The sequence below is a fragment of the Alternaria infectoria genome (genome assembly GCF_024043175.1).
Source record: "Alternaria infectoria strain BMP 0036 chromosome Unknown scaffold_21, whole genome shotgun sequence".
NCBI classification, from domain to species: domain Eukaryota; kingdom Fungi; phylum Ascomycota; class Dothideomycetes; order Pleosporales; family Pleosporaceae; genus Alternaria; species Alternaria infectoria.
In genome coordinates, this window is record NW_026250710.1 from 328684 (window position 1) to 354125 (window position 25442).

The window sequence follows — 25442 nt, forward strand, 5'->3', positions numbered from 1 at the left end:
GCCCAAGTAAAGTCGATGAGCATACACTACTCGTCAAAGTCGCGCCCAAGATGAGTATCACGCCTCTTGGATTGTTACCTAGCGCACAGCGTCTACGAGCGATCTACCCGCAAACTCCAACACCAAACTTCCTATGCGTTGTGACTGCGACCCCGGAACAGAAAGAAGTCTTTGTTCGCAAGGGTGGATACAAGATGAATCTATGGGAGATCATCGTTGCGGATGATACACGCTCAGACTTCAAGGTCACATTCTGGCTGCGTCCACCCCGAGAGTCAAACAACGAAAAAAACCACGTTCAAAATCAACTACTGCAGACACTAGAGAGCATCAAAGTTGGCGACATTCTGCTTCTGAGGAACATTGCGTTGACATCGTTCGGTGACACCGTCTTTGGCCAATCTCTGAACCCGGCCATCACACGGGCTCGAACGACTATTGATGTCTTGACGAGAAGCAACGGTATCTCAGCTGCTCAGCTGGGCGAGCTCCCCGCGCCAGTAGTCGAAGTCTTCAAAAGAGTCAAAAAGTGGGCAAGGTTGCACATCGCATCTGATAGTGCAGGTTCGAGAAAGAGAAAGAGCAGCCAGGCGAAACAAATCAAGGACTCGAAACGCACTTTGATAGCGCGTGATGTCGATGATTCCATGCCTCCCGACACTATGGAAAGTGTATGAAGCACATCCCCCGCAAAATCGCGATAACACCAATTTTGCCGGTTAGCAATCGCTGCGTGCCGACATTGTTTCGTCGCATCGACCATTCCAGGCCGTCACATCCGAGTTGATAGGTGCCTGAATTTCGGTTGCTCGTCAATTTGCTCTCTGTGAGCGTCGCACCATGCCGTGGTGGTCTGTGCCGCGGCCCTGCCATCTCACACAATCAACATCACACAGCTTCCCCACGTCACAGCCACAATCAGTATACTGCACCGATCGAAGATGGCCCGCTTGTATCGATGTTTGATTCTCGACTAGCCGGCGGGGCTAATACATCCCCAAGATACTCAACTGTCTATGCTGCGTCTTGGCCAGGACGACTAAGTCAACGGTCAAGCGCGGTTATACTGAGATCATGAACACCGGTGCTAGACCCCCAATGAAGCTCGACAATACGCTAAAGGACTCTGACTGTCTGTGTTCATGGTCCATACCTCGTGCTCCTCCGTCCTTGGCACGTTCATGCGAAGAAACCAAACATGTTTCGAACATCATCCTACATGCAAGGATGCGCCGAGCAACAACGGCGTACTCGCTGCTGCACCTGCCTTTTGACAGCTGGTCGATGTTTTACGCATGAAGTGCCGGTACTACAACGCGGTACGTCACTTACAGGCAGCGGGGCAGTGGATTGTGCCATCAGCCGTTCATTTTACGGACTTCTTATATACAGCATCATGTCCATCCAGAATCCCATCACAGCATCGCTTGCCCAGTCTCTCTTTCAGTCCTAGTGACATTCATTCTTTTCGTTCGCAACTTGTTGCAGCTTCCATTCGTTCAGATCTTGACGATCACTTTCATTCGCTACCGGCTGGCCAACATGAAATCATTCTTTTCTTTCACTGGTCTGGCTACCACACTCTCGTTACTGGCAAGCGTGCAAGCTGTGTCCAACTCTACCAATGGCCCTTCATGTGGAGTTGCAAAGGCAGACGACAGCTACTTCAGTGTTGTCGGGGTCCAAGGAACTGGAGTACACCCCCGACAGGAACTCCGTGAATTGCAGAAAGACACGGAGTTATGGAATATCTTTATCCAAGCGTTTGCTCGCTTCCAGGCTATGGACCAGGATCAGAAGATCTCTTACTTCCAGGTCGCAGGTATGGAATTAATGTTCTTATCGGAGGCTTAACTAACATCTTTAGGGATACACGGAGTGCCATTCCAGAAGTGGGACAATGTGAATGGAACAGCCGGTCATGAGATGATGGGATATTGTCCTCATGGGTCCAGCATGTTCGGCCCATGGCACCGGCCGTATCTCGCGCTCTTCGAGCAGGTTCTCCATGATCGCGCGGTCGACGTCGCCAATGAGTATCCCATCGGTGAAGCCCGTAACAAGGCTTTGGATATTGCAAACCGAGTTCGCCTTCCATACTGGGACTGGGCGATGGATCCGCCAAACAGTGAAGAGGGTGTCATCCCTGAGAACGTGCGTTGCCTTACGGCTACTGTCACGTTTCCCAATGGAACCACAGGGTATATTCCCAACCCTCTGTACAAATACGACTTTCATCCTCTGAAGTATGATGACTTCGCTCCCCTGGTACGTCTCAATTCTATACATCTACGCTCCGCGAGGAAGATATCATGCTGAAGAACTTGGCTGCTGACACACGAGTAGAGCGAGTTTGAGTTCAAGTACTGGAACCACACTATTCGCTACCCAGCTGATCCCCACGCTGCCAATGCCACTAGCCGTAACAGCGAGGTCAACGATCGAGTTGGCAAACAGCAGCCCAATCTCCGCGATATGCTCTACAAATTGTTGACAACGTACCAACCCTTCAGCCAAGTGAGCAACAAGGCGAACGGTGGCAAGATCGGAAATTTTGAGACTCTACACGATGGTCTTCACACAGTCTTCGGATTGGGTCACATGGGCATAGTGGAGGTTTCGGCATTCGACCCCATCTTCTGGTTCCATCACTGGTAAGTCCTCGGAACGCAATGCTGAGAGTAACGCTAATCGTGTATAGTAACATTGATCGGATCATATCTATGTACCAAACTCGCTACCCCGACACCTGGGTCGAGGACGCTGAGCAGCGTATGGGTTCATTCGCTGTCGCCAGCGGTAGCGTTCTTGGTACTGCTTCGCCACTCGCACCGTTCCACATGAATGCCCTTGGCGACATGTGGACTGCAACCACTTCCCGCAACTGGACCTCCTTTGGATACACCTACCCCGAACTCGAAAACAACCCTAGCAATGCGACGCTGACATCGTCCATCAATCAGTTGTACAAGGCCCAGACTCAAGGCCTGAGCGAGACCAATGCGACTGTCAATGCGACGTTCCCGACTCCGGGCGGAGGCAGCATCAATCGCACGGTTCAGGCTACCGACTGGCAGTGCGAAGTCAACATGCCGACCGACATCAAGGTCTCCTACGCCGTTCGCGCCTTCCTTGGCGAGCCCAGCACCAACCCCATCGACTGGCCTACGGACCCCAACTACGTTGGTCAGCTCGCCACCCTATCTTCTCCGCGAATGAGCTCCTCAAACATCGTTACGGGTAACATCGGTTTGACTGAGAAGCTCGCACAGAAGCACGCGGCTGGAGAGCTCAAGAGCCTGGACAAAGAAACCGTACAGGCCTATCTCAAAGAGAAGTTCAGCTGGCGCATCCAAGCTTTGGACTTTAGCGAGATCCCACGAAACAAGCCACCCAAGGGCTTGAACGTCACCGTATTCAGCGTGCCAGTCAGCATCCCAGAGTCCGACACCGAGGTGCCAACCTGGAACGGCGATGCCGAATACAAGGACGACATCGAAGGCAACCCGCCCGTGTACAACGGACCTGGACCTGACGGCACCAACTCGACTCTCCCCGCAGATCAGTCGAGCGGATCCTACGACGCTGAATCTGGCGAGTTTGTATGGAAAAAGGCTCCTGTTCCGGAGGTTGTGCCTGATGCTGGTGGTGTGGGTCCCCAGATTGCAACAACGCTCCTGGAGTCTGTCATTACGCAGTATGTGACACTGGGAGCTTCGACCCCGGCCGTATCTACACCTACACCTGCGGTCTCAATTGAGGTCTCCAGCGCGCCGGCCATCTCATCGATTCCTACACCTACACCCGAGGTTTCTAGCGCACCGGCCGTCTCAGAGCAAGCGCCTGAGCCTACCGCGCCCGCTGATCCGCAGACTACGGTTGTGACTTCTGTTATCATGGAGTATGTCACTGTGTAAGCCAGTGACCATGACCGGCTAGATATCGTTCCTGCTGTTTGTTGGCGACGGCGCACTTTTCCGCTCATTTTTCTTGTACATGTCTCTCTTCATGTTTGTGCACACTTGCACTATCACACTCGTTCTATGCTGTTGCATATACATACCCACACTCGCTTTATATCGCTGTATATACACTACCACGCCTTACGCCTTACGCTCATTTCGTCACGCACGCAAAAGAAATCCAACCACACGTTCTTTGACTCTTGCTCGTTGCTGACCTATTCTGCTCTTCTCGTATGCTAGCTTCCTTCATACTGTTTTCATACATGCTCACTCACAGCAAACGCACATCACAACCTCAAGCAGACAACGCAGAATTGTTTCACTTCAACACGTATTCCTCGCCAAACACTACTCATCCCAACGCCCCACCACCCATCACAGCAACCCCGCCCTCAAAAGCTTATTCCCAAATTCCAAAAGATAGTAATCCGCATACACCAACCCATGATCCGCATACTTCATATGCGCATGCTCATTCCAATTCGTCGTGCTGTTCCTTAGTATACACTCGAACCCTGACTCCTTGATCTTCAGCTCTGATGCTACCGCTGCGCCGTTGACGCTATTCCCATTGACCATGGCCTTGGTGGGGAGTTCAAAACACGCTAGATCAGAGTCGTACGACATATCTAGCGTCTGGGATACAATCTGCAGTGCGATGTCGAGGAAATTGGTGGCGCTGCTAGAAGGGAGTTGCGATACCGTGGCTGAAGAGAGGGATTGGAGTGCTTGGTGGATGATAAGAAGACCGTTCGCTGTTATCACGCCTGCGGAAACGTCGCGTAGCGGCTCCTCGGCATTATCTTGTGGCGCGTCGAAATCCCAACACGGGACCATGGGGTGATGCCACTTCCCTTCTCCTTCTTTCAACCTTTGCAAGAAATACTCTGCGCATTGGATCGCTGTTGCCAGATACTTGATATCCTTCGTCCACGAATACGTCTGTGCGAACCCCATTATAGCCCAAGCTTGGCCCCGACTCCACGTCGAATCGTCTTTCCAGCCTTGATTCGTCATCTTGGCTTGTGGTTGTCCAGTTCGCGGATCGAAGTTTACGAGGTGGTAGGAGGAGAAGTCTGGTCGCAGGATTTCGTGGATGATGGAGTCGGCGTGTTGGGTTGCGATGTCGATTAGCTTCTGGTCGTTTTGGATGTGGCCGACGAAGTAAAGGAGGTCGAGGTCTGGGATTTGTGGGTAAGTGGGGAGAAGGAGTGCATGGAATGGAAGGCTTACTGCACATGCTGTCTATGATGACGAGGAAGTTTGTCGACATGTCCGTTATTGAGTAACGATCGTTGATCGCAACATCCCAGCTCCGAATCGCTTTTACTCGGTCATTATATCGCGATGCGAGCGCGTATGCTGCGTTGACGACAGATTGTAGGCTTTCTTTGTTCCCGGTCAACTCCCAGTCTTTTTGTAACGCGGGCTGTACGATGAAGCCCATGTCGTGTGTATCTGTTCGACCTGACATCTGGTTGATAGCAACGCCATAGTGTCGACCAAGTTTGAGTAATTGGTCCTGGATCTGTGGTCGCACATGTTCTGGGACATCAATGGCCTGTGGGTACCGTATCGAGCGTTCTAAGAGGGCGTATATACATCCTGGGAAGAAGCCGCATGTCCAGAAGTCTGCTTCTCGCTCTTCGTATCGGCCTGCGTCGGGACCAATCTGGGGTACGGTGTGTGGATATGATGGTAAGGGAGCCGGTTGTTTAAGGCCGCGTTGCGCGACTTGTACGATCTTTGCTGCTACGCTTTGTGAGTAGATCTGACTGAGGTCGACATCCTTCACGCTAGATAGACTTAGCATTGGCTTGTGTTGTTTTACATGCGCGTTTGCTTACACTGCGGCCTTGGAAGGCATCTTGGCATCCTGTACAGCGCTTCCCATCTTCTTTTCGCGATCGGAAGTTGCGAGTGACGTATGTTCGATACGAAGGTAATCGCCGTCCAATAGCACTTGGGACTGCGTCGTTGGGATGTGGCGTTTCTACAAGTTGTTCGGTCGTAACTGAGCGAAGAGAAGAGTCAGGAAGCAAAGCAAAGAGCAGCCAAGGTGTTGCTTCTTGCCAAAAAGCCCACATCGGGCGACGCGTAAACTGTCGCGCGTAGCATGGCGGGGCTGTTATCGATACCGGGTCATCTTGCGACGAGAGATGAAAGTTAAGGTGTAGGCTAAATATAGGATCTGCATTACCCCGATGCCCGCTACCCGGCCGTTTGCACAAGCTCAGAGCATCGTCCGCAATGTGGACGTCATTCTTTTCTTGATCTCGTATCGTCTCAAAGCTCGTGACTACGCTTTCTTGGACTCATGGACGGCCTTCCAGAAGGGGTATCTGTTCCTTCGCTTGCTGTGTTGATAAGCCTTGGAAGCGACGTAGCGGGGACCTAAGGCTGGGCTTCTAGCTACTTTCCCCGCATCGCACTATCATGAAGTCTGGGGTTGGGTAGCGCTGCTAGGATGAAGCGACGGAAAGACTTTGACCGTCAATATCGACGCGTCTAAGTTTGAGACGATCGCGTGAATCTTTGTCGGCATAAAGATGCTAGGGTTCGTAACGTGGATAGGACCAACCAACACTTCGTCCTGTTAACGTCAAAATGCTGTTCATTCGTGCGACCGCGAGGCTGCTTCTGATTTCCTTTGCTGCTGCCGCACCGCCGTCGGCATTGAAGAGGGCAGCTTCCATACTTCCTCTGTCGACCAAGGGGCGAGACATAGTCGACGCGAATGGCAATGTCTTCCACTTCATGTCGACAAACTGGCCAGGTCACCAAGAGATCATGATTCCTGAAGGCCTCCAGCACTCATCCGTCCAAGATATCGTATCATGGTTTCCTAAGCTCGGCCTCAACTCGGTCCGCATGCCGTTCGCAATCCAGATGGTGGATGACTACCTTGCGAACAGCCCTGACCAGACTCTCGAAAAGAGTGTCCTTAATGCGATTCCGGGCACGAACGGCACCGATGTTCTGAACTCCATCCTGGAGAAAAACCCACAGTTCACCAAGAACACAACAAGACTGCAAGTCTGGGATGCTGTCGGCAAGGAACTCTCGCGTCAAGGCGTCATCATCCACTTAGACAACCACGTATCGAAGGCTTTCTGGTGCTGCGGCGATGACGACGGCAATGGCTGGTTCGGCGAGAAGGACTTCGACGTGGAGAAGTGGAAGCGAGGTCTGGCCTTCATGACGAAGCATGTATGTACTTAAAAGACCGTCTGCTATGGAACAGATGCTGACCAGATTAGGCGAAAGAGAACTGGTCGACGTTCTCATCAATGGGGCTGCGCAATGAGCTGCGAGCTGCCAAGGTCGCCGAGCCTGTCGACTGGTATACCTGGTATATCCACATGACTGCCGCTGCAGACGCCGTTCACGAGGCAGATCCGAATGCGCTAATATTCTTCTCTGGTCTTTCGTACGACACGTACATTGACCCCATCCCTCTCGGAAAGACGCTCAATGGTACCAGTGGTACATCGACTGCGAACAAGACCGCGAAGTTTGTACCCGATAGCTTTGCCTGGAAGGATAAGATCGTTCTCGAGATCCACAAGTATGATTTCGAAGCCACCCAGGATGACTGCGCGACCTTCAAGAGGAAGTGGTATCAGAAGGGCTTCCAGGCCGTCAACCCCGACGACCCAGCGACCAAGTACACTTTCCCGATGGTAATCTCCGAATGGGGATTCATCCAGAACGGAACATACTGGAACCAAACCACTTACGCGGAATGCTTGGTGGAGATGGTCAAGGAGTACCAGGTTAGCTGGCAGCATTGGGAGCTCTCAGGTAGCTTCTACCTCCAGACTCGTCCTAACCGAACTCCCAACACGCTCATAGGAGCGGATGAGGCATGGGGATTGTTGAACTACGATTGGTCTGCGCTTCGATCGCCTGTCACCCTAGAGAACAGCTTATACCAGATGATCGAAGCGTTGAAGTAGTGGAAAGGCGTAGCGTAGAAGTAGATATGGTCATTCCAAAATCGAAACCCGGTCGCGATCACGCTCTCCTGATATGTAGGTATAGTCGCGTGAAGATGCGTATGCACGGCTCTGCATGGGAGGTCCCCGGGCACCATGCTCTTCTAAGGTTACACAAAGAACGCATACTCAACGCGAACAGTTTTTCGAGATGGGCCCAGGAAGTGAAAGTAAGTGTGTCGGTTTCGAGTCGTGGACGTTGGCGATGAATGTGCATGCTCGCGGTCGCGACGCGTAGAGACGCGCCTAAGATTTTCCGTTCGCGAACGTGTCTATGACGTCATCGGATGTTACACACCATACATGCATCTGCGCAACGCTAAATAGAAGACAACTTGCATGCGAAGAAATGAGCGGTATAGTAATCAGCGAGTGATTCCGAGGCCTACTTTCAAGCTTGTTAGGCGGACGATGCGCCGAAGTTGCCTGCCTGTGGCTGCGCCTTGGCACGACTCATGGACCGCAATGCATCCTTCCCGAACCAAGATTTGAGCTTCATTCCATCACCCCACAGCTTCCCCATGCTCTTGGCTATCTTCCAGCAGCTCAACACCCACCGGACAACGGGTTAATACCTCTTTCAGTGCCCGTTTGTGGATTTCTCCCCAGAAGAAGCCCGCCCCCGCACTCGACCATCCGTATGCAGAAATATCCCGACGCCCGAGCAGGAGCCGTCCAGTCGCTTACTAGCTTTGAGATTTAGCCATGCGGGAACTACCTACTCACCTGTTCTTCGGGTTCCGACGAACGTCAGGGCTTTAAGCACGAAGACCCCAGCTTTGTTGTACTTTTCCGAGGTCGTGCCGTCAACACTTTCATCTGACGAGAGGCAACTCAACATGGCTAGCACGCAGCCCAACGACGAAACTGCTGGTGTCGCCAACAGGACTGGCGAGTTCGATACCAACGTTATCGCGCCTGCTGAAGCTCCGAAGAGGTCACCATGGAAGGCGTGGATGTATCTCTGGGAATGGTATCCTAAGCACTACCCTGAGGAGGAGAGGAAGTTGCTGAGGAAGATGGACGCTTGTCTGCTGACATTCTGTTCCTTTATGTGTAGGTCACACTATCGAGTCTCCCAGTACTTATATGCTAACGAAACTAGTCTTCCTCAAGTGGCTGGATTCCTCCAACATCAAGAATGCCTATGTGTCGGGCATGAAGGAAGAGCTTAGTCTCTACGGCAACGAGTACTCGCTATTCGACACCTTCTACAACGTCGGGTATCTCGTATTCCAGGTCCCGTCTTTACTCCTTTTATCTCGACCGCAGATTGCCAAGTACTATCTGCCGACCATGGAAGTGCTGTGGTCCATCGTGACTTTCTGCCAGAGTCAAATGCGCAGCCGAAACGACATCTACGGTACTCGATTTCTGCTCGGCCTACTTGAGACGCCTGTAGCATCTGGTACCACATATGTACTTGGCTCTTGGTACAGACCTGAGGAGGTCTTTAAGAGGACGGGAGTTTGGTATGTCTCCAACAACATTGCCGTGATGTTTGGTGGATATCTACAAGCTGCGGCGTACAACAACCTCAACGGGTAAGCGACCTTCCGCAAAGTATCATGCTGTCGCTAACCTCTTGTAGTGTCGGTGGCATGTCGGGTTGGAGATGGCTGTTCATTATAGACGGAGTAATCTCTCTCCCTATTGCTCTTGCGGGCTTCCTCATCTTCCCGGGTCTACCAAGCAGTGCAAAGCCATGGTGGCTTACACCAAAAGAGCATGCGCTAGCTCGCTCACGCATGGTTAACGCCGGTGTCGCACCAAGCAAAGAGCTTAGCTGGACGGTCGCAAAGCGCACATTCATGCGCTGGGAGTTTTACATGGGCGTACTGTGTTACACCTTGTGAGCATCTTCGAGTAACCCATAGTTACAACCGCTGACCGACTACTAGCTTCTTATCCTCCTCTTATCCTCACGGACAGATGGCAATCTGGCTCAAGGACCTTGCTGCCAAATATCCCGGCGCCTACACGGTCCCTCAAATCAACACTATCCCAACTGGTGCCCAAGGTGTCTCCGTCTTCGCCGCGCTCCTCGCCACCTCCCTCTGCATGGTCTACCCACTCTGGTCCATCTTCTCGATCGTCCAAACCATCTATATCGTCGCCAACATTTCTCTCCTGGTCTGGAACATCCCCAAGGGCTACCACTTCGCCTGCTACTACCTACTTGGTGTATCAGCTGCTGTGACGCCCATCCTCATGCCGTTCATCAACATGGCTCTACGTGACGATGCTGAAGCACGCGCTGTCACTGTTGGTGCTATGCTGACAGCTGGTTGGGCTGTCTTCTCCTTCTACCCCATCACAGTATTCCCTATCGTCGAGGGCCCGAAATGGACAAAGGGGTATGCAGTGAACATTTGCTTCATTGTAGGATGCTGGAGTTCATTCTTGGTCATGCAGTATCTGTACAAGAAGAGCGAGAATAAGAAGCAGAACATGATGATTAGGGACGTGGCCAAGGATCAGGAAGACATGGCTGGACTAGACATCAAGGACGCAGCGGAGGTCGAACACGCAGAGGTCAGAAAGTGATGCGCAGTAGAGACAGATACCTTAAGTTGCTTGTCGGTGCGCTATGTAGGTTAGCTTTGTGAACCTGCAAATATGGAATGCAAACCTTCCTGTTGAATGGAATCATCCAGCTCGCATAATCAAACATATTCTGCTCTACCAAAAGCCGAACTCTGCAGTCTACGCAACGCCTCTCAAAGCCCCAAACTAAAACACCATCATGCCTTCCCAACCCCACCATCGGATCCCACAAACGCTACGAGGACGTGCGCAAACCCAGCCCGACATGTCTAACGCAGCAACGGATTCCCTCTCCCCACCACGCCATCGACATAGAACCAAGCGAGAGGTTATCCCACGCCGCCACACCACATCCCCACACTCCCCTTACTACAACCGCATAATCCGCCTGGAAGGCCAAATCACCTCCATCATCTCAATCCTAAAATTCCACCTTCGGTACGCAGACTTTCCGACAGACACCTCTCTCTCGGCACTACGTCTCCATCCATTACCTGTATACTTCGACATAATACAAGAGCTCATCAGCCACATCGAATGCGGTTTGGACTATAACGGTGCGTTCAACGCCGGCGACCTGATATATCTAGCGCAAGAATGGTATTTCCCGCATGTGAAACGGCGGGTGGGAGCAGACGAAGAAGGGGTAGTAGAAGTAGCGCCCCAACCGCACTGGCCTAAGATCCTGTTTCTCGCACAGCTTCAATGTATACTTGAAGACGAAACGCTCAGTCTGGCTCAGAGTCTGAAGGCTGGTTGGGAGTGGTTTATGGACCTCGATGTTTTCCCATCGCTACCTGGAGGGATGAGGGAGTGGGCGTTGGGGTGGCATGAATTGCCAGCGGTGAAGCAGAAGGAAATTCTCCGGCTGTTTGATGTAGATGCGCAGGTTCTGGCTGGCTCGATGGACGCAGTGGGGAATATGTCGCTCCGCGGTCCGCTAACGCTCGAACGCGAACAAGTCGGTTGCGTCACGACCTTTCTAGCACAAGACCGTCCACTCGATGCTGTGGTCCCGTTGATGCTCAACCCATCGAAACAGAACCTTGGATCATGTTCGCTCTGCGGGACTACACTGGCAAAACAGGATATCGGTTCTGAGAAGCCGCATCGACCTGTTGAAATCCCCTGCGGACACATCTTCGGCTCGGAGTGTATTGTAAGCCATTTTCGCAAGCAGGAGGGTTGGACCTGTCCGTTTTGCGGGTGGAACTTGTTCGATGCGCCGCATCATCCGGTTACACCGCGGGAAGTCGTAGAGAGCTGTGATCGCATCTTGAAGTACTTGGACCCACCTGCGAGTGTTACGTTTCCGGTGAGTCCGCACACTTATCTTGAGAAACTAGGCATGGTTTTCGAAGACGCGGAGGAAATACGAGGGCATTTGAACTGCTGGCTCAACGCTCCGTATGCTGCGTATATTGAGTTGTTGGAGTTGTTCGACCTGGCGCTGTATCTTGCGAGGGACAGGTTGATGCTGCAACGAGAGGGGATGTTATCGAGTTCAGAGAGGTGGTGGGAACGCAATTTCAGGTTGAGGCGAGGATCCAGTGGTTGGAGCTTTTGAGGAGTTGTCATCCCAATTCTCCGGTGGTTTGGTAGGGAGACATATATTGTAGTTGCGAACTCAGGTTAGATTACCCTCTTGAGGCCTCTTTGGTGGGGGCTCGCCTCCATGGAGTGTTTTTGCTGCCTACCTCCAGTGAGATAGCAAGTAAACCCTTGAAAACATCTAGGGAAAACGTCGAGCATGTTCCCTTGGAAGCTATTCCGTCATTATAACCTCTTTCTCAAATCTCCGACACGGTACATCTTACCCCGTGTACAAGTACCCACAGAGGGCGACACCAACATGCATTGTGGTCCAAGACCTCGTTCCACCTCTTACCACGAGTCATGCCACCACCCTCCGCCAAACTATTCCTCCGCGCCATCCGAACCCTCCGACTCGTCCGACACTTCGGCCGACAGCATCGGGCCTTGAGGATGCCAAGTCCTCCGGAACAGAGAATCGCAAGGGGCAGCATCTGCAAGTCTGCATTAGCCCACGGCAATTAGCACATCCCGTAGCTTCGGCATAACTAAATAAGCTCAGCATGTGAAGATCCCCACGCGCTCACGCAGTAGTCACGGAGCATCGGACATAACCCACGGAGCAAGAACAAGAAGTATCGATTGAACCACGCTACCCAACAGGGCGCTCTAGGAATGAACTGGGTATAGACAAGAACAGGGACTTGCGATGAGGGGAAACCTCTCTGGTGTAGGAAATAAGGTGTGTATGTATGTACAAGAAGAGAAGGGGAAACAATGCAACGAGTGGTGACTGCAGACCAGCAAAAGGTCCAGCCTTGAACTTAACCCAAGAAAAAAAAACGCCCAGCGATGCTTATACCCAAATGCCAATACCAGAGTGAGGAATAGGCGAACAGAAATCAAGCCTTCTCCTTCTTAAAGCAGTTCTTTAGGCGAAGCTTGATCTTGTACATGTACCAATCGCTTTTCCTCTTGAGCCCAAGACCTTCGTTGCCATCCTCAGTAGTAGCTTGGCTCTTGCCCTCCTTACTCTTACTACGCCCACCTTTCTTTTCTTGCTTGCGCTTCTTCTCGTTCATGACAAACATGCTTGTGGGACGTTTCTTGAGTCCAGGTCCATCGGTGACGCCGGAATCCCACATGCCGGTTGTTGTGATCGGCGCATAAGCGGATTGTGTCTTGTGGGAACGTTCGGTTTCTGGCATGGCGGGCGATAGGAGCGGGGAGGCGAGGAGAGGCGCGGGCGAGCTTGGGCCTTCGGTTGATGGGGAGATGACGACGGGGGAGGGGATGGCGGCAGGGAGTGGGCGGGTTGACTCGGCGGAGGGACGTTCTATAGGTGAAGGGAGTGAGAGCTCTTTGATGCGAAGAAGCTCTACGCTGCGTTTCATAGTGCGCTCTTCGGGGGTCTCGACGAGTGTCTGGTCTTCGAAAGTGAGGCCGTACTTCTTCCTCATACTGCCTGTCATGCTATGCAGGGCGGTGCCGGTGGAATTCGCACGTCGCGCACGTGTCTTGACAACAGGGACCGGAGAGGCATGTATCGCCGTTTTGGTTGATGCAGGCGAAGGAGGAGTATCCGTGAAGCTTGTCGTGCGACGGGGGAGCCTTTCCATGCTAGGTTTGAACATCCGAGGAAACGAGCGGCGCTTCTCGTCGAGAGTCGATGCTGGAGATGGCGAGCGCGGGCAGTCCAACATGGACATGGAGAATGTGCGGTTGGCGCATGGACGGAAGGTTGCAGAGGGTGTCAAGGTTGGAGGCGAAGACAAGGAGGGGCTCTCGGTCGCGAATTCTCTAGACGCAACCCAGACGCCAGAAGCTAAGATGAATTGTCGGAGTGCGTCGCCTGTCTCGGTGGGGAGCTTATCCGTCAATGTGTCCATGAAGGTGTTGATGTCGATGCTGGAGGTGTCGGTAGTGGGTGACTGGGTGTAAGAAGTTATGCTAGGCGTTGACGGTGAGGCAGCAGACGGCATTGCGTAGGTATCCATGACATCTATGCGACTGCGGGTCATTGTCGCAATGATGGGATGGCGTCTGGAGTTGACACTCAAGGTGCTGAAGGTAAACTTCTTCTCGTCTGGAGCTTGAGGGAGCGATGGCGACAGTGGCCCAGTCGCCGACATGCTCGACACACGACGCGAGTGGTTTGGCTTCAACACCCAACGAGCCTTCAGCGTCAGTCCATGTTCGTCAGTGCTATTGAACTCGTAGCCTCCGTTTGGCATGTCGGTGACTGCCCAGCGACTCGTCCCGTCGTTCATGCAAATCTCCGTTGTCTCAGTAACCCCCCTGTCGCACTTCCGTGAACTGATGACACCAATTATGTCGCGCGAGCCCCAGCGATCTTCTTCCGACTTGTTCTCGTCATCCTGACTGTTGTATGCCTCTGCTTGCGCAATGAGGAGATCGTGTGGTCCCAGCCTTTCCCTGGTGTTGAAGCTCCGCGAAAGACGTCTCGAGGCTCGCTGGGGGATGGCCGAGAAAGGGACGACTTCGTAGGCTGGCTTTGGTCGCTGTGACGCAATGACTTGGTGCAGCTGCAGGGCAACCCTTTGCCGGCTGTGTAGCTTGGAGCGAGTGTTTACGGGTCGGGCGATGATGTAGGATGTCTTGGAACGAGGGGTCCGCTTCTTGGGCTTGACGCTGATAGTATCGCTGCCGGAGGAGACAGGTCTCGAAGGAGCGAGGGTGATGGTGGCTTCGTCATGCGGCTTCTTCATCGCATCCCTATGCGAGGCGCGCGTAGGAGTGTCAGGGGCATCGGTCGTAGGGTCGGTATGGGTAGAAGGAAGGGTCGCCTGCGACGGTGAAGGAGTCTGGCCGCGCAAGACGGAACCGAGAAGGGAAAGCGGCATCTGCAGGAAAGAGCCATTGGTGGTGGGCGAGGCTGCACGCGGTGGTGAGCTCTCACGGCCGTGTTTGGCGGCGTCGGCGGTCAACATGTCCAGCAGCATTGCTCCAGCACTCAATCCAGGTGTGACATGCTGAGAGACCCGTCAGCAAACAAGGAAATGACGAAAACACAGGCGCAATCAGCGCATGGGACGCCATTGTTCTTATGAAGGCGGGCCCCAAGGGCTGTGCGCTGAAGTTTGGAGGTCGTGCCCCCTCAAGCGTAATAGGCACACCCACAGGCGACGAACAACTGGGGCTGACTTACAAGCCACAGCTAGCAGGCTGACCTTATGCAGGGAGTGGGCTGGCCAATCAATCGCTCCCTATAATTTGAGCTTGTGCAGCTGAGTGTCTCAGGACGCGGCGCAGATGCAATTGCAGAAAACGAAATGGAGACAAAAAAGAAGCCGTCATGATGGGCCCCCCGTCAGGTCATTCATCGGCCGGCAGGGCTCTACTCACCATCCGCATCGTCGACGCACAAGGCACACAGGCTCCAACGCCGGTAAAGTCAACCGTCGTCCGTCCCGTGGGCGCAGGGACGCCAGCAAAGCCGCATCCGGCAAGGGGCTAGAACGATTGGCCCATCGTGCATATCATGCACACTCGCTACGAGCCCCTCTTTTTGCTTCATCGGGGAGCGATTACTCGGCTTCGGCGGACAAAAGCTGGGGGGCGGCTTACGGTGTGCTCATCGCCAGCAAAGAAACCGCTGACGGCGAGGTCTCACTTCGGTTCGGTGCGGACCTTTGAGCGAGCGCAGAAGACACGTTCCGCAGGGGTCCGGATACCTGATTATCTCACGATCTTAAGATTGATCATGCGGCACGGCGACCATGGAACCTTCATAAGGAACTCTGGGCAGTCAATGCACGGCGTATTCGTATACACCGCGCGGAGCTTCGATTGGCTAGCCTTGCGATGTTTCAAGCGAACAACGCTGTCAGCCAAGCCACACAGGAGACATTGACCACGGGATTCAGATTGAAGCATCATGGCAAAAGCAGATCGCAGCTGACGCGAAGCTTGTCAAACTCGGGCGTGGCTGTCGTGATGTTCGCGACAACAATGGAACAAGGCACCCCGCGCCCGCCTGAGGCTTACGCAACTCTAGGTACCATGAACGTCGCGAGGAGGGTTTCGAATTAGCCGTTACCTCACCGACAAAGCAGCACACCATTACGCCGTGCTGCACCTCTTGCTGCACGACCCGCTACAACTCACGATCTTGCTGCAAGCCTGCTCGCTTCTGATCGTCGGTTCCGTTGTGCTCCGCATCCCGCTGCTAAATTTTCACCGAGACCGACTCGTCAGCTGGAGGGCACATTACCGTCACGCACTCGGCTCAACCGAACTTCCGAGATATCTAACCTTCGAAACAGGAAAGCATTGCGTACGAAAGGTATTACTATTCGCCCATTTGTCAAGAACCCCCGATTCTCACGGCCGCAACGATAGGAAAGTTGTGTCAGCGAGGGTTGTGATCTTTTGCAACGAGTGCAAATGCCAACGGACGAAATGTCAGGCCAGGGCTTCGGTACCCATCCATCAGCTGAGAGCCTTGTCAATTGGTTCACGCAAAATGGGGGTCAGCTCAGTCCAGACGTCCAGATCGTCTACAGCGACTCGCATGGCTTTCACATGCGCGCTGCCAGACCATTGAGCTCCACTGTGGTGGCTTCATGTCCATTGAAGCTGACACTGTCTTCTCTAAACTTAGACCCGGAAGAGAAAGAGGTGTTGCACATCGAGAGTCCTCTTCAACGGTGTCGTGGGAAGATACCGGATCACATTCTGACGTACCTGCTGTTGATTGAACAGCGCAAGAGGGGCGATCAGTCGCCATGGCACGCCTACATCACATGTCTACCAGGGCCTGAAAGTATGACTACGCCTCTGTGGTTTGACGAGAGCGATATCGCCTTTTTGACCGGTACCAGCCTAGCGCCTGCGACCAAGGAAAGAAAGGCTGAATTGCAACACCAATGGGAAAATGCTGTGGCTGTTATGAAAGAGCTTGGTATGCCTCTTGCTGACGAGATTGACCTGTAAGTTCTTTAGCGAGTGCGATTCAGCGCAATCTATATCGTGTCTAGCGTGCACTATAAAGTCAGCACTACCTCTGCCACAACTGAGACACTGCAAGCGAGTTGTGCTTTTGCGTGCCAACAACACAGATCTCCACATATATGGCTCATGATACACCGATACATCAGCTTTCTGGCGCAGCCTGCTAACGATCGTCAGCGATTCGTTATTATGGGCAGCCACCATCTTCACCTCGCGAGCCTTCATATCGACCCACATATTGCCGGAAAGAGAGACCATACCTATTCTCTTTCCGGTGGTCGATATTCTGAATCACTCTGTATCCGCCAAAGTAGAATGGGACTTCCAGCCTCACCAGTCTTTCACGCTCAAGTGCCTTGAAGGCGAGTCGTTTCAGCCCGGCCAAGAACTCTTCAACAACTACGCACCTAAGCAGAACGATGAGCTACTCCTCGGCTATGGTTTCTGCCTAGAAGACAACCCCATTGAGCAGTTTGCTTTGAAGCTCGCGTTCCAGCCGCAACTGCAGCAGTATGCACAACAGCTGGGTTTGCTAAACCCTGAGAATGTACCTTTTGGCATGTCAAAAGACTTTCTGGCCACCGATCCGAACAAGGAGCAGCATTTCCTACGCGCCAAGAACCATCCATTTGGTCGCTACGATAACCATATACCCTTCTTCCGTGGTGTGCCTCCGTATATTGTTCACTTCTTCTTCATCCAGACGATCATAACTTCTGAAGTGGAAGTAAGCACTATCGACATCGCAAGACCAGGCCCGAGAATTACGCTGCAAGTATTGGTACTCCTGCACCAAGCGCTGGAGCAGAGGTGCAGTACTCTTCCACTGCAGATAGACCAGGAACCCCGAAACGACAAGCAAAAGTACGCGAAGATTTATCGCGACAGCCAGGCCAGAATCATCCATTCAGTGCGGCAAGAACTTAAGGATGCGATTACAGAGTTGCGTGCACCTGACGCTGAACTTCCCACCCGCGCCTTGCACAGTCTCTCGGATGTGCTGGCAACCTTCGGCACCGACCTTCCAGAACCAGCGAGAACCTTCTCAAGCGCTCTCAACAAACATGGTATTCAAGGTCAACAAAACGAAGGTCTGGAGTGGACGGTGTTATTGACCGTCCTGTTGGCGTTGATGTTGACCACACAAGACACAAACGACGTGAAGACATTTACTCTAATGCGAGACTTGTGCTCTAAACACACCCTTCCCACACTCGAAGACGGCATTGAAGACGTTGACACATACACCTTTGTCGACGAAAACCTTGGCGACTTTGTGAGTTTGCCATCTGCAGACGCAAACGCCGCACCAACGGATATACTAGACGACCTTGGTCTGACGTTCGTCAACCAACCCGCCGATAGCACAGCACCTGTTTTCATCAAGGGACGCACAGAGAATCTCGGCGCGAGGATAATCATGTGGGCAATGAAGGTTGTAGAGAAAGACGTTGTACCTGTGTTTGAAGAGGGGCAGATAGTAAGATGTCTGTATGCCAGAGCGCAGACAACGGAGAAGGGGCAAAGCGACGAGACGTGGATGTACGAGTAGAACCAAAACACAATCCACGTGTACTTGCGCTCGCCACGCAAACCACTCACTGCTATCATCTTTTAAGTTATCGTGTGTGTGTACTTACGCACCCCCTGTGATGTCTTACTCACCACAGAGAAAATTCACCATAGATAATTTCGTGTGTACCGCCGGGCGAACGCAAGTGAGAGCCCACCAGTTTTCTGCTATCGCATATTACCCCGAGCTGCTCAAACTTCACAACTATTGCTGCTTGATACTGAAGGTAAAGACTGCAGACGCGAACCCGGGGAGTACATAGGTAGTAGAATTATCACGTTACTACCACCACGGCCACTTAACACAACTCCTCCACGTCTACTCTCTCTTTCCCTCGTCTTCAGTCACCTCACCACTGTTCCTCAGTCACCACTCCCCGCAGATTGAGACGTTTGACGCGCTCACTGTCAGCGGTCCTCACCCAATGAGGGTGATGGAAGCCCCGCACTAGCGTGACAGCTAGCGTGTGTCCCCTGCAGCGTCTCGCTTTGGCAACGCCAACGCGTAAACACAGACCCTCCTTGAACAAAACACGCCTCCACTTTTTGCTTTCTCACCACCACGCCTTCCTTTCGTCTACACTCGCTGCTTCTTATCGCTCTTATCGCCTACTCTACGCGAGATAGAGCGTTTATCGTCTTTAATTTCGCCCTTTCGTCCTGCGGGACACCATCACAGCTATGGCGGACGACTCTATAATGGACGACTCCGTATTCGACGAGGGCGCCAGCTCCGACTTCGCGCCGCCCGCGAAGCCCGCAAAGGCCACCAAGGCTGCCGCAAAGCCCAAGGCAGCAGCAACGAAGAAAGCAGCAGGTCCTGCGAAACCTCGAGGACGGCCCGCCGGCGCGGCTGCAAAGCCCAAGGCAAAGGCCGCGCCCAAGAAGAAGGCAAAGGCCGTCTCAGACGATGAGAACTCGGACATCGACATGGACGCGGACCCTGTCAACGACGACGAGTCACTCCTAGACGACACACCACCGAAAGCCAAGAAGGCAGCAGCCCCGAAGAAGTCCAGCGGCAAGCCTCTTGCAGACATCGCGAACGAGAGCTTTGGCGGGGATGCCGACGATGTACCCATCTCGGCGCCTAAGAAGGGCGGTGCCAGCAGCAAGTACCAGATGGTGAGTGCGCGAAGTCTGGGTAGCAAAGCAATGACTAACACTTAAACAGTTGACGCATTTGGAGCACATCATGAAGCGCCCCGACACATACATTGGCTCCGTAGAGCGCCAGACGGACAAGATGTGGGTGTACAACTCAGAGAGCGAGTCGATGGAGTTCCGCGACGTCTCCTACGTCCCCGGTCTCTACAAGATCTTCGACGAGATCCTCGTCAACGCGGCCGACAACAAGCAGAACGACAAGAACATGAGCGAGATCAGGGTCACGGTTGACCGCGAGTCTGGCGAGATCTCCATCAAGAACGACGGCAAGGGAATCCCAATTGAGATTCACAAAGTTAGTTGCTTTCAAGTAACAGCCAAATACACTACTGACCTGACTAGGAACACGGCATATATGTACCAGAGATGATCTTTGGTCACCTCCTCACCTCCTCCAACTACAACGACAACCAGCAGAAAGTCACCGGTGGTCGCAACGGTTACGGAGCCAAGCTTTGTAACGTATTCAGTACCGAATTCACAGTCGAGACGGTCGATTCGAAACAAAAGAAGAAGTACAAGCAGACCTGGACCGAGAACATGAGCAAGATGGGCAAGGCCAAGATTACCGACATCAAGGGCGATGACTACACCAAGGTCAGCTGGAAGGCCGACTATGCTCGCTTCGGAATGGCTGGTATCGACGACGATTTCGAGGCCATCATCAAGCGCAGGACCTACGACATGGCTGGTACGCTACGGGGCATGAAGGTCTACCTGAACGGCGACCGCATCAAGATCTCGTCATTCGCCAAGTACATGGAGATGTATACCAAGTCGATTTCGCGCGACCAGGGCAAGAGCGAGGACGACAAGGAGAAGGACGTCATTATCACAGACAAGCTTGACCGCTGGGACATCGGTTTCGCCGTGTCTGATGGTTCCTTCAACCAGGTCTCTTTCGTCAACTCGATTGCGACTACGTCTGGTGGTACCCACGTTAACCACATCGCCGACCAGATCATCGACAAGCTCATGGCGATTGTCAACAAGAAGAACAAGGCAGCTGTCAAGCTGAAGCCTGCACAGATCAAGAACCATCTCTTCTTGTTCGTCAACTGTTCCATCGTGAACCCGGCCTTCACATCGCAGACCAAGGAGCAGCTCACGACCAAGGCCAGCCAGTTCGGTAGCAAGCCGGTCCTCAGTGACAAGTTCCTGAACGCCATCGCCAAGACGGAGGTCATCCAGAACATCATGCACTTTGCGCAGCAAAAGGCCGACCAGATGATGAAGAAGACCGACGGCAACAAGCGCAACCGTATCAGCAACGCAAAGCTCACAGATGCCAACAAGGCAGGAACCAAGGACGGACATCTCTGCACGCTCATCCTCACTGAGGGTGAATCAGCCAGTGTACTTGCTTTGGCTGGTCGTGCCGTAGTCAACCAGGATCTGTTTGGTGTCTTCCCGCTTCGTGGTAAGCTCCTCAACGTCCGAGACGCGACCGTCGACCAGATCATGAAGAACGCCGAAATCCAAAACATCAAGAAGTTTATGGGACTTCAACATAAAAAGGAATATACGGTCGCCGACATGAAGAGCTTGCGCTACGGTCACCTCATGATCATGACAGATCAGGATCACGACGGTAGTCATATCAAGGGTCTACTCATCAACTTCCTCCAGTGCCAGTTCCCGAGTTTGCTCAAGATTCCCGGCTTCCTATTGGAGTTCATCACGCCCATTGTCAAGGTCTGGAAGGGCGACCCCAAGAACCCGCGCGGTATGAAGAGCTTCTTCTCCATGCCTGAGTACGAGGAGTGGAAGGAGCAGCACCAAAACGAGAAGGGATGGGATCACAAGTACTACAAGGGATTGGGTACCAGTGACATTCCCGATGCCCAGATCTACTTCAAGGATCTCGACACCCACATGAAGCGCTTCCAGGTCATGCGTGAAGAAGAAGAGAAGCTCATCGAGCTTGCTTTCTCTAAGAAGAAGGCGGACGCTCGTAAGGACTGGTTGCGCGACTTCGTCCCCGGTCAGCATCTTGACCTTACCACTCCCGACATCTCGTACGACGACTTTGTGAACAAGGAGTTGATCCTCTTCTCCATGGCCGATAACGTGCGATCAATTCCCTCGGTTATTGATGGTCTGAAGCCCGGTCAGCGCAAGGTCTTGTACACATGTTTCAGGCGAAACATCAAGAAGGATGTCAAGGTCGTTGAGCTTGCTGGTTCAGTTTCTGGATCCACTGACTACGCTCACGGTGAAGCCTCTATGCAGGGAACCATTGTCAACCTCGCACAGAACTTTGTCGGAACCAACAACATCAACTACCTGGAGCCCAGTGGTAACTTCGGTTCTCGTCTCAAGGGTGGTGCCGATGCTGCCAGCGCCAGGTACATTTACACACGCCTGTCGCCATTTGCACGACGAATCTTCCACGGCCACGATGACGCACTACTGAAATACGGCGAATCAGACGGCCACAAGATCGAGCCTGAGATGTTTGTTCCGATCCTACCCACGATTCTCATCAACGGTTCGAGCGGTATCGGTACTGGTTGGAGTTCTGAAATCCCCAACTTCAACCCGATGGATATTATCGACAACATCAAGCGTCGCATGCAGCCAGGCGCCACCAAGGAAGACATGCTTTCAATGATCCCGTGGTACAAGGGCTTTAACGGTACAACGACGGTGCTCGGTCCCGATCGATACCAGTTCACTGGAGTTGTTCGACAAACTGGTGACAACGAGGTTGAGATCACTGAGCTGCCAGTTCGTTACTGGACACAAGACTTCAAGGAAAAGCTTGAGGAGATCATCAAGGCCGAGAAGGGCCCTTCATACATCAAGGACTATATCGACTACAACACGCCAGACCGCGTCCACTTCATCATCAAGATGGAAGACAAGTACATGGCGACAGCGCTCGCCAAGGGTTTGGAAGAGATGTTCAAGCTCTTCAAGCCTCAGTCGACTAGCAACTTGGTCGCTTTCGACGCACATGGCCGCATCCACAAGTATGCTAGCGTTCTCGATATTATCGAGGAATTCTACCACGTTCGTCTGCGATACTACGAGAAGCGAAAGCAGCATCAACTTCAGGTCATGGAGAAGGAGCACCTGAAGATGACGAACCAGGCCAGGTTTATCCAGATGATCATCGACGGAAAGCTCATTGTGTCAAAGAAGAAGAAGACTGTGCTTGTTCAAGAGCTCAAGAAGCTTGGCTTCACTCCCTTCCCCAAGGTCGAGGATGCTAAGGCTGCTGGTGAGGTCGAGGATGTCCAGGAGGATGACTCAGAAGATGTTGAGACAGAAGTGTCCGCCAACGATTACGACTATCTGCTAGGTGTAAGTGCTACTAACCCCTTCCTCGATACCAAAACTAACGTTTTCTAGATGGCTATCTGGTCCTTGACCCAAGAGCGTGTCGAGAAGCTTCTGAAGCAGATCGGCGAGAAGCAACATGAGATCGACACTCTCATCAAGCTATCACCGAAGGACATCTGGACTGTCGACCTTGAAGCCTTCATGGATGAATGGAATGTCCAGCTGGACGAAGAGGTCAAGCGCAAGAAGAAGATCGCGGCCATCACTCGCCGACCTTCCGCAAAGCTTGGTATCGGCGGTGGCAAAGGCAAGGGAAAGAAGAAGAGAAAGGCAGATGGAAGCGACTCGGACGACTCCGGATCCGACTTTGGCCCGGTTAAGAAGAAGGCAAAGCCGAAGAAGGAGGGGCTGCTTAGCTATCTCCAGCAAGAACCAGTCAAGAAGCCTAGTGCAGCAGAAGCTCTCAAGAGCAGCACCGCGTTCGGCTCAACCGCGCCGCAGAAGCAGGGTACCTTGCTCACCCATCTTGTCAAGAAGAAGGAGGAGACGCCCCAGACGGAAGGCGGAGAAGATGGTAGATCTGCTTCCGCAGACTCTGCACCAGCGCCAGCTGCAACCAAACGGGGCCGCCCAGCTGCTGCAAAACCCATCAAGAAGGATCCGCTTTCGGACGATGAAGACTCGGACGTATTTGCTGCAGTCGCCCAGGAGGCCGCAAAGGAGCCGTCCAAGACTACTGCCTCGCGCACTGCTCGCAATGCAAAGAAGCAGGCCCCCAAGTACACCATGGGCAGCGACTCCGACGACGATGATGACGATGATCTCCTCGGCGATGTTAGCAGCATGGTCAAGACCATCGGATCCGGTACGAATGGCGTTCCCATGTTCAAAGCCACTACCACTGCACGCCCAGCAGCACCCGTAAAGAAGAACAGCCCCATCGAGCCCATCGAGATCGACGGCGACACCACAAACTACGAAGGTCTGATGCCCCAGTCTTCGCCACAACGCCCTCCCCCTCGCAACATCCACGACACCATCATGAGCTCTGACGAAGACGACTTCGATCTCGGTGTCAAGAAACCCGTCGCCAGCCGCCTTACCAAACCCGCCGCGAAGCCCAAGGCCGCAGCCGCCAAGCCTGCACCCAAGCCCAAGGCCGTAGCGAAGAAGCCTGCAGCTCAGAGCCCCGCAGCAAAAGCTTACGCGAAGAAACACGGCAAAGACGCGGAAGCTGCGAAGCCTGCAGCCAAGGCCAAGAAGCAGATCACTATCGACTCTGACGAGGATGAGGAGATGGAGGATGCGGACGCTATTGCCAACGACATCCTATCTGATGAGGACGAGGATGAGCCAACTCCCAAACCAGCCAAGCGCGCCCCTGCTGCGAGACCTGGTCGCAGGGCTGCTGCTAAGCCGGCGAAGTATGTGGTTAGTGATGATGAGGCGGAGTCGGATGAGGCTTCTGAACCTAGCTTCGATGACGACGATGATAGCGAGTAGATTGCTTGCCTTGTCTTCGGGTGCATGTGGGTGGGTGTTTTATACCCTGGTGATTTGGCGTTGTGGGCACGAGGCAAGGGTCTCTCTGCTTCATGGGGTGGTGGGGTTGAACTTATGGGTGGTTCATCGGCGTTTGGCGTCGTTTCTTTCGATATACTTTATTGAATGTGTATATTTATTAGAAGTATACTTGAACGTTGCTTGTGCTATAGACTTTGTGATTGTATACATTGTGTGTTCGACATTTGAAGATGTGCGGAGTGAGACACATCGTCCATTCTACTTACACACATAACAATACTATAGGAAGGCGTGCTACGTATAACTCCTTATATCAATAACGAGTATCTGCGAATTTACCAGTTCCTGCAAGGTATATTCTACAGTCACGGAAAACTACAGCGTAATCGAGGCCGATCCCGTTCCGCAGCAGCCATCATTGCAAGCTCTCGCAAATATCTAAATTTGAACCAATGGCTCGAAACAAAGCTCCGAATGTTTCTTATACCGTCTGGTAACTTCTAGCCTCTCCTGACCCTCAGGCACCACCGCATCTCATCAGTGAATGCACGGAAGCCCCCTCCTTTCCTCAACTGTACACGCTAATCTCCGTCTTAATCCTCATACAATAACCGCGCCTCTGCGACATCATCAGTATCTACACGCCGGGTAAAACCGCGTAATCCCAACCCACAAGCCCCCGAAATGGACATCGACAACATCTACATCTCCATCTACACCCTATCCCATCTCCATAGAACCTACCTCCTGCACACCACCTCCATCCTCACTCTCACCCTCCTCCTCCCCAAAATACTCGGCCTCCCACACTTCTATCGCATTACCATACTCCTCTGCGTCACTACCTACCTCCTCTTCTCCGCCATAAACCACT

The 25442-nt window shown here is 52.9% G+C and overlaps 8 protein-coding genes across 8 annotated transcripts; 6 read left to right on the forward strand and 2 right to left on the reverse strand.

The window, feature by feature from the left end:
- Positions 1 to 50: 50 nt before the first annotated feature.
- J4E92_009169 (uncharacterized protein) lies at positions 51 to 677 on the forward strand (the record flags this gene model as incomplete). Its single annotated transcript, XM_051500518.1, has 1 exon — positions 51 to 677. The coding sequence occupies one exon, from the start codon at positions 51 to 53 to the stop codon at positions 675 to 677; it is 627 nt and encodes a 208-aa protein (XP_051349344.1).
- Positions 678 to 1956: 1279 nt separating this feature from the next.
- J4E92_009170 (uncharacterized protein) lies at positions 1957 to 3917 on the forward strand (the record flags this gene model as incomplete). The annotated part of the gene is made up of 3 exons (XM_051500519.1): positions 1957 to 2154; positions 2347 to 2654; positions 2702 to 3917. 3 exons carry the CDS (start codon positions 1957 to 1959, stop codon positions 3915 to 3917), a joined length of 1722 nt encoding a protein of 573 aa, XP_051349345.1.
- Positions 3918 to 4340: 423 nt separating this feature from the next.
- J4E92_009171 (uncharacterized protein) lies at positions 4341 to 5832 on the reverse strand (the record flags this gene model as incomplete). The annotated part of the gene is made up of 3 exons (XM_051500520.1): positions 4341 to 5146; positions 5199 to 5761; positions 5813 to 5832. 3 exons carry the CDS (start codon positions 5830 to 5832, stop codon positions 4341 to 4343), a joined length of 1389 nt encoding a protein of 462 aa, XP_051349346.1.
- A 740-nt stretch (positions 5833 to 6572) lies between these two features.
- J4E92_009172 (uncharacterized protein) lies at positions 6573 to 7924 on the forward strand (the record flags this gene model as incomplete). The annotated part of the gene is made up of 2 exons (XM_051500521.1): positions 6573 to 7175; positions 7226 to 7924. 2 exons carry the CDS (start codon positions 6573 to 6575, stop codon positions 7922 to 7924), a joined length of 1302 nt encoding a protein of 433 aa, XP_051349347.1.
- An 878-nt stretch (positions 7925 to 8802) lies between these two features.
- Positions 8803 to 10510, forward strand: J4E92_009173 (uncharacterized protein; the record flags this gene model as incomplete). Its single annotated transcript, XM_051500522.1, has 4 exons — positions 8803 to 9019; positions 9069 to 9507; positions 9555 to 9798; positions 9896 to 10510. The coding sequence occupies 4 exons, from the start codon at positions 8803 to 8805 to the stop codon at positions 10508 to 10510; spliced, it is 1515 nt and encodes a 504-aa protein (XP_051349348.1).
- A 2435-nt stretch (positions 10511 to 12945) lies between these two features.
- Positions 12946 to 14994, reverse strand: J4E92_009174 (uncharacterized protein; the record flags this gene model as incomplete). Its single annotated transcript, XM_051500523.1, has 1 exon — positions 12946 to 14994. The coding sequence occupies one exon, from the start codon at positions 14992 to 14994 to the stop codon at positions 12946 to 12948; it is 2049 nt and encodes a 682-aa protein (XP_051349349.1).
- A 1471-nt stretch (positions 14995 to 16465) lies between these two features.
- On the forward strand, positions 16466 to 18569 carry J4E92_009175 (uncharacterized protein; the record flags this gene model as incomplete). The annotated part of the gene is made up of 2 exons (XM_051500524.1): positions 16466 to 16995; positions 17195 to 18569. The coding sequence occupies 2 exons, from the start codon at positions 16466 to 16468 to the stop codon at positions 18567 to 18569; spliced, it is 1905 nt and encodes a 634-aa protein (XP_051349350.1).
- Positions 18570 to 19270: 701 nt separating this feature from the next.
- Positions 19271 to 24547, forward strand: TOP2 (DNA topoisomerase 2; the record flags this gene model as incomplete). The annotated part of the gene is made up of 4 exons (XM_051500525.1): positions 19271 to 19714; positions 19764 to 20051; positions 20099 to 23065; positions 23114 to 24547. The coding sequence occupies 4 exons, from the start codon at positions 19271 to 19273 to the stop codon at positions 24545 to 24547; spliced, it is 5133 nt and encodes a 1710-aa protein (XP_051349351.1).
- Between the last annotated feature and the right edge of the window lie 895 nt (positions 24548 to 25442).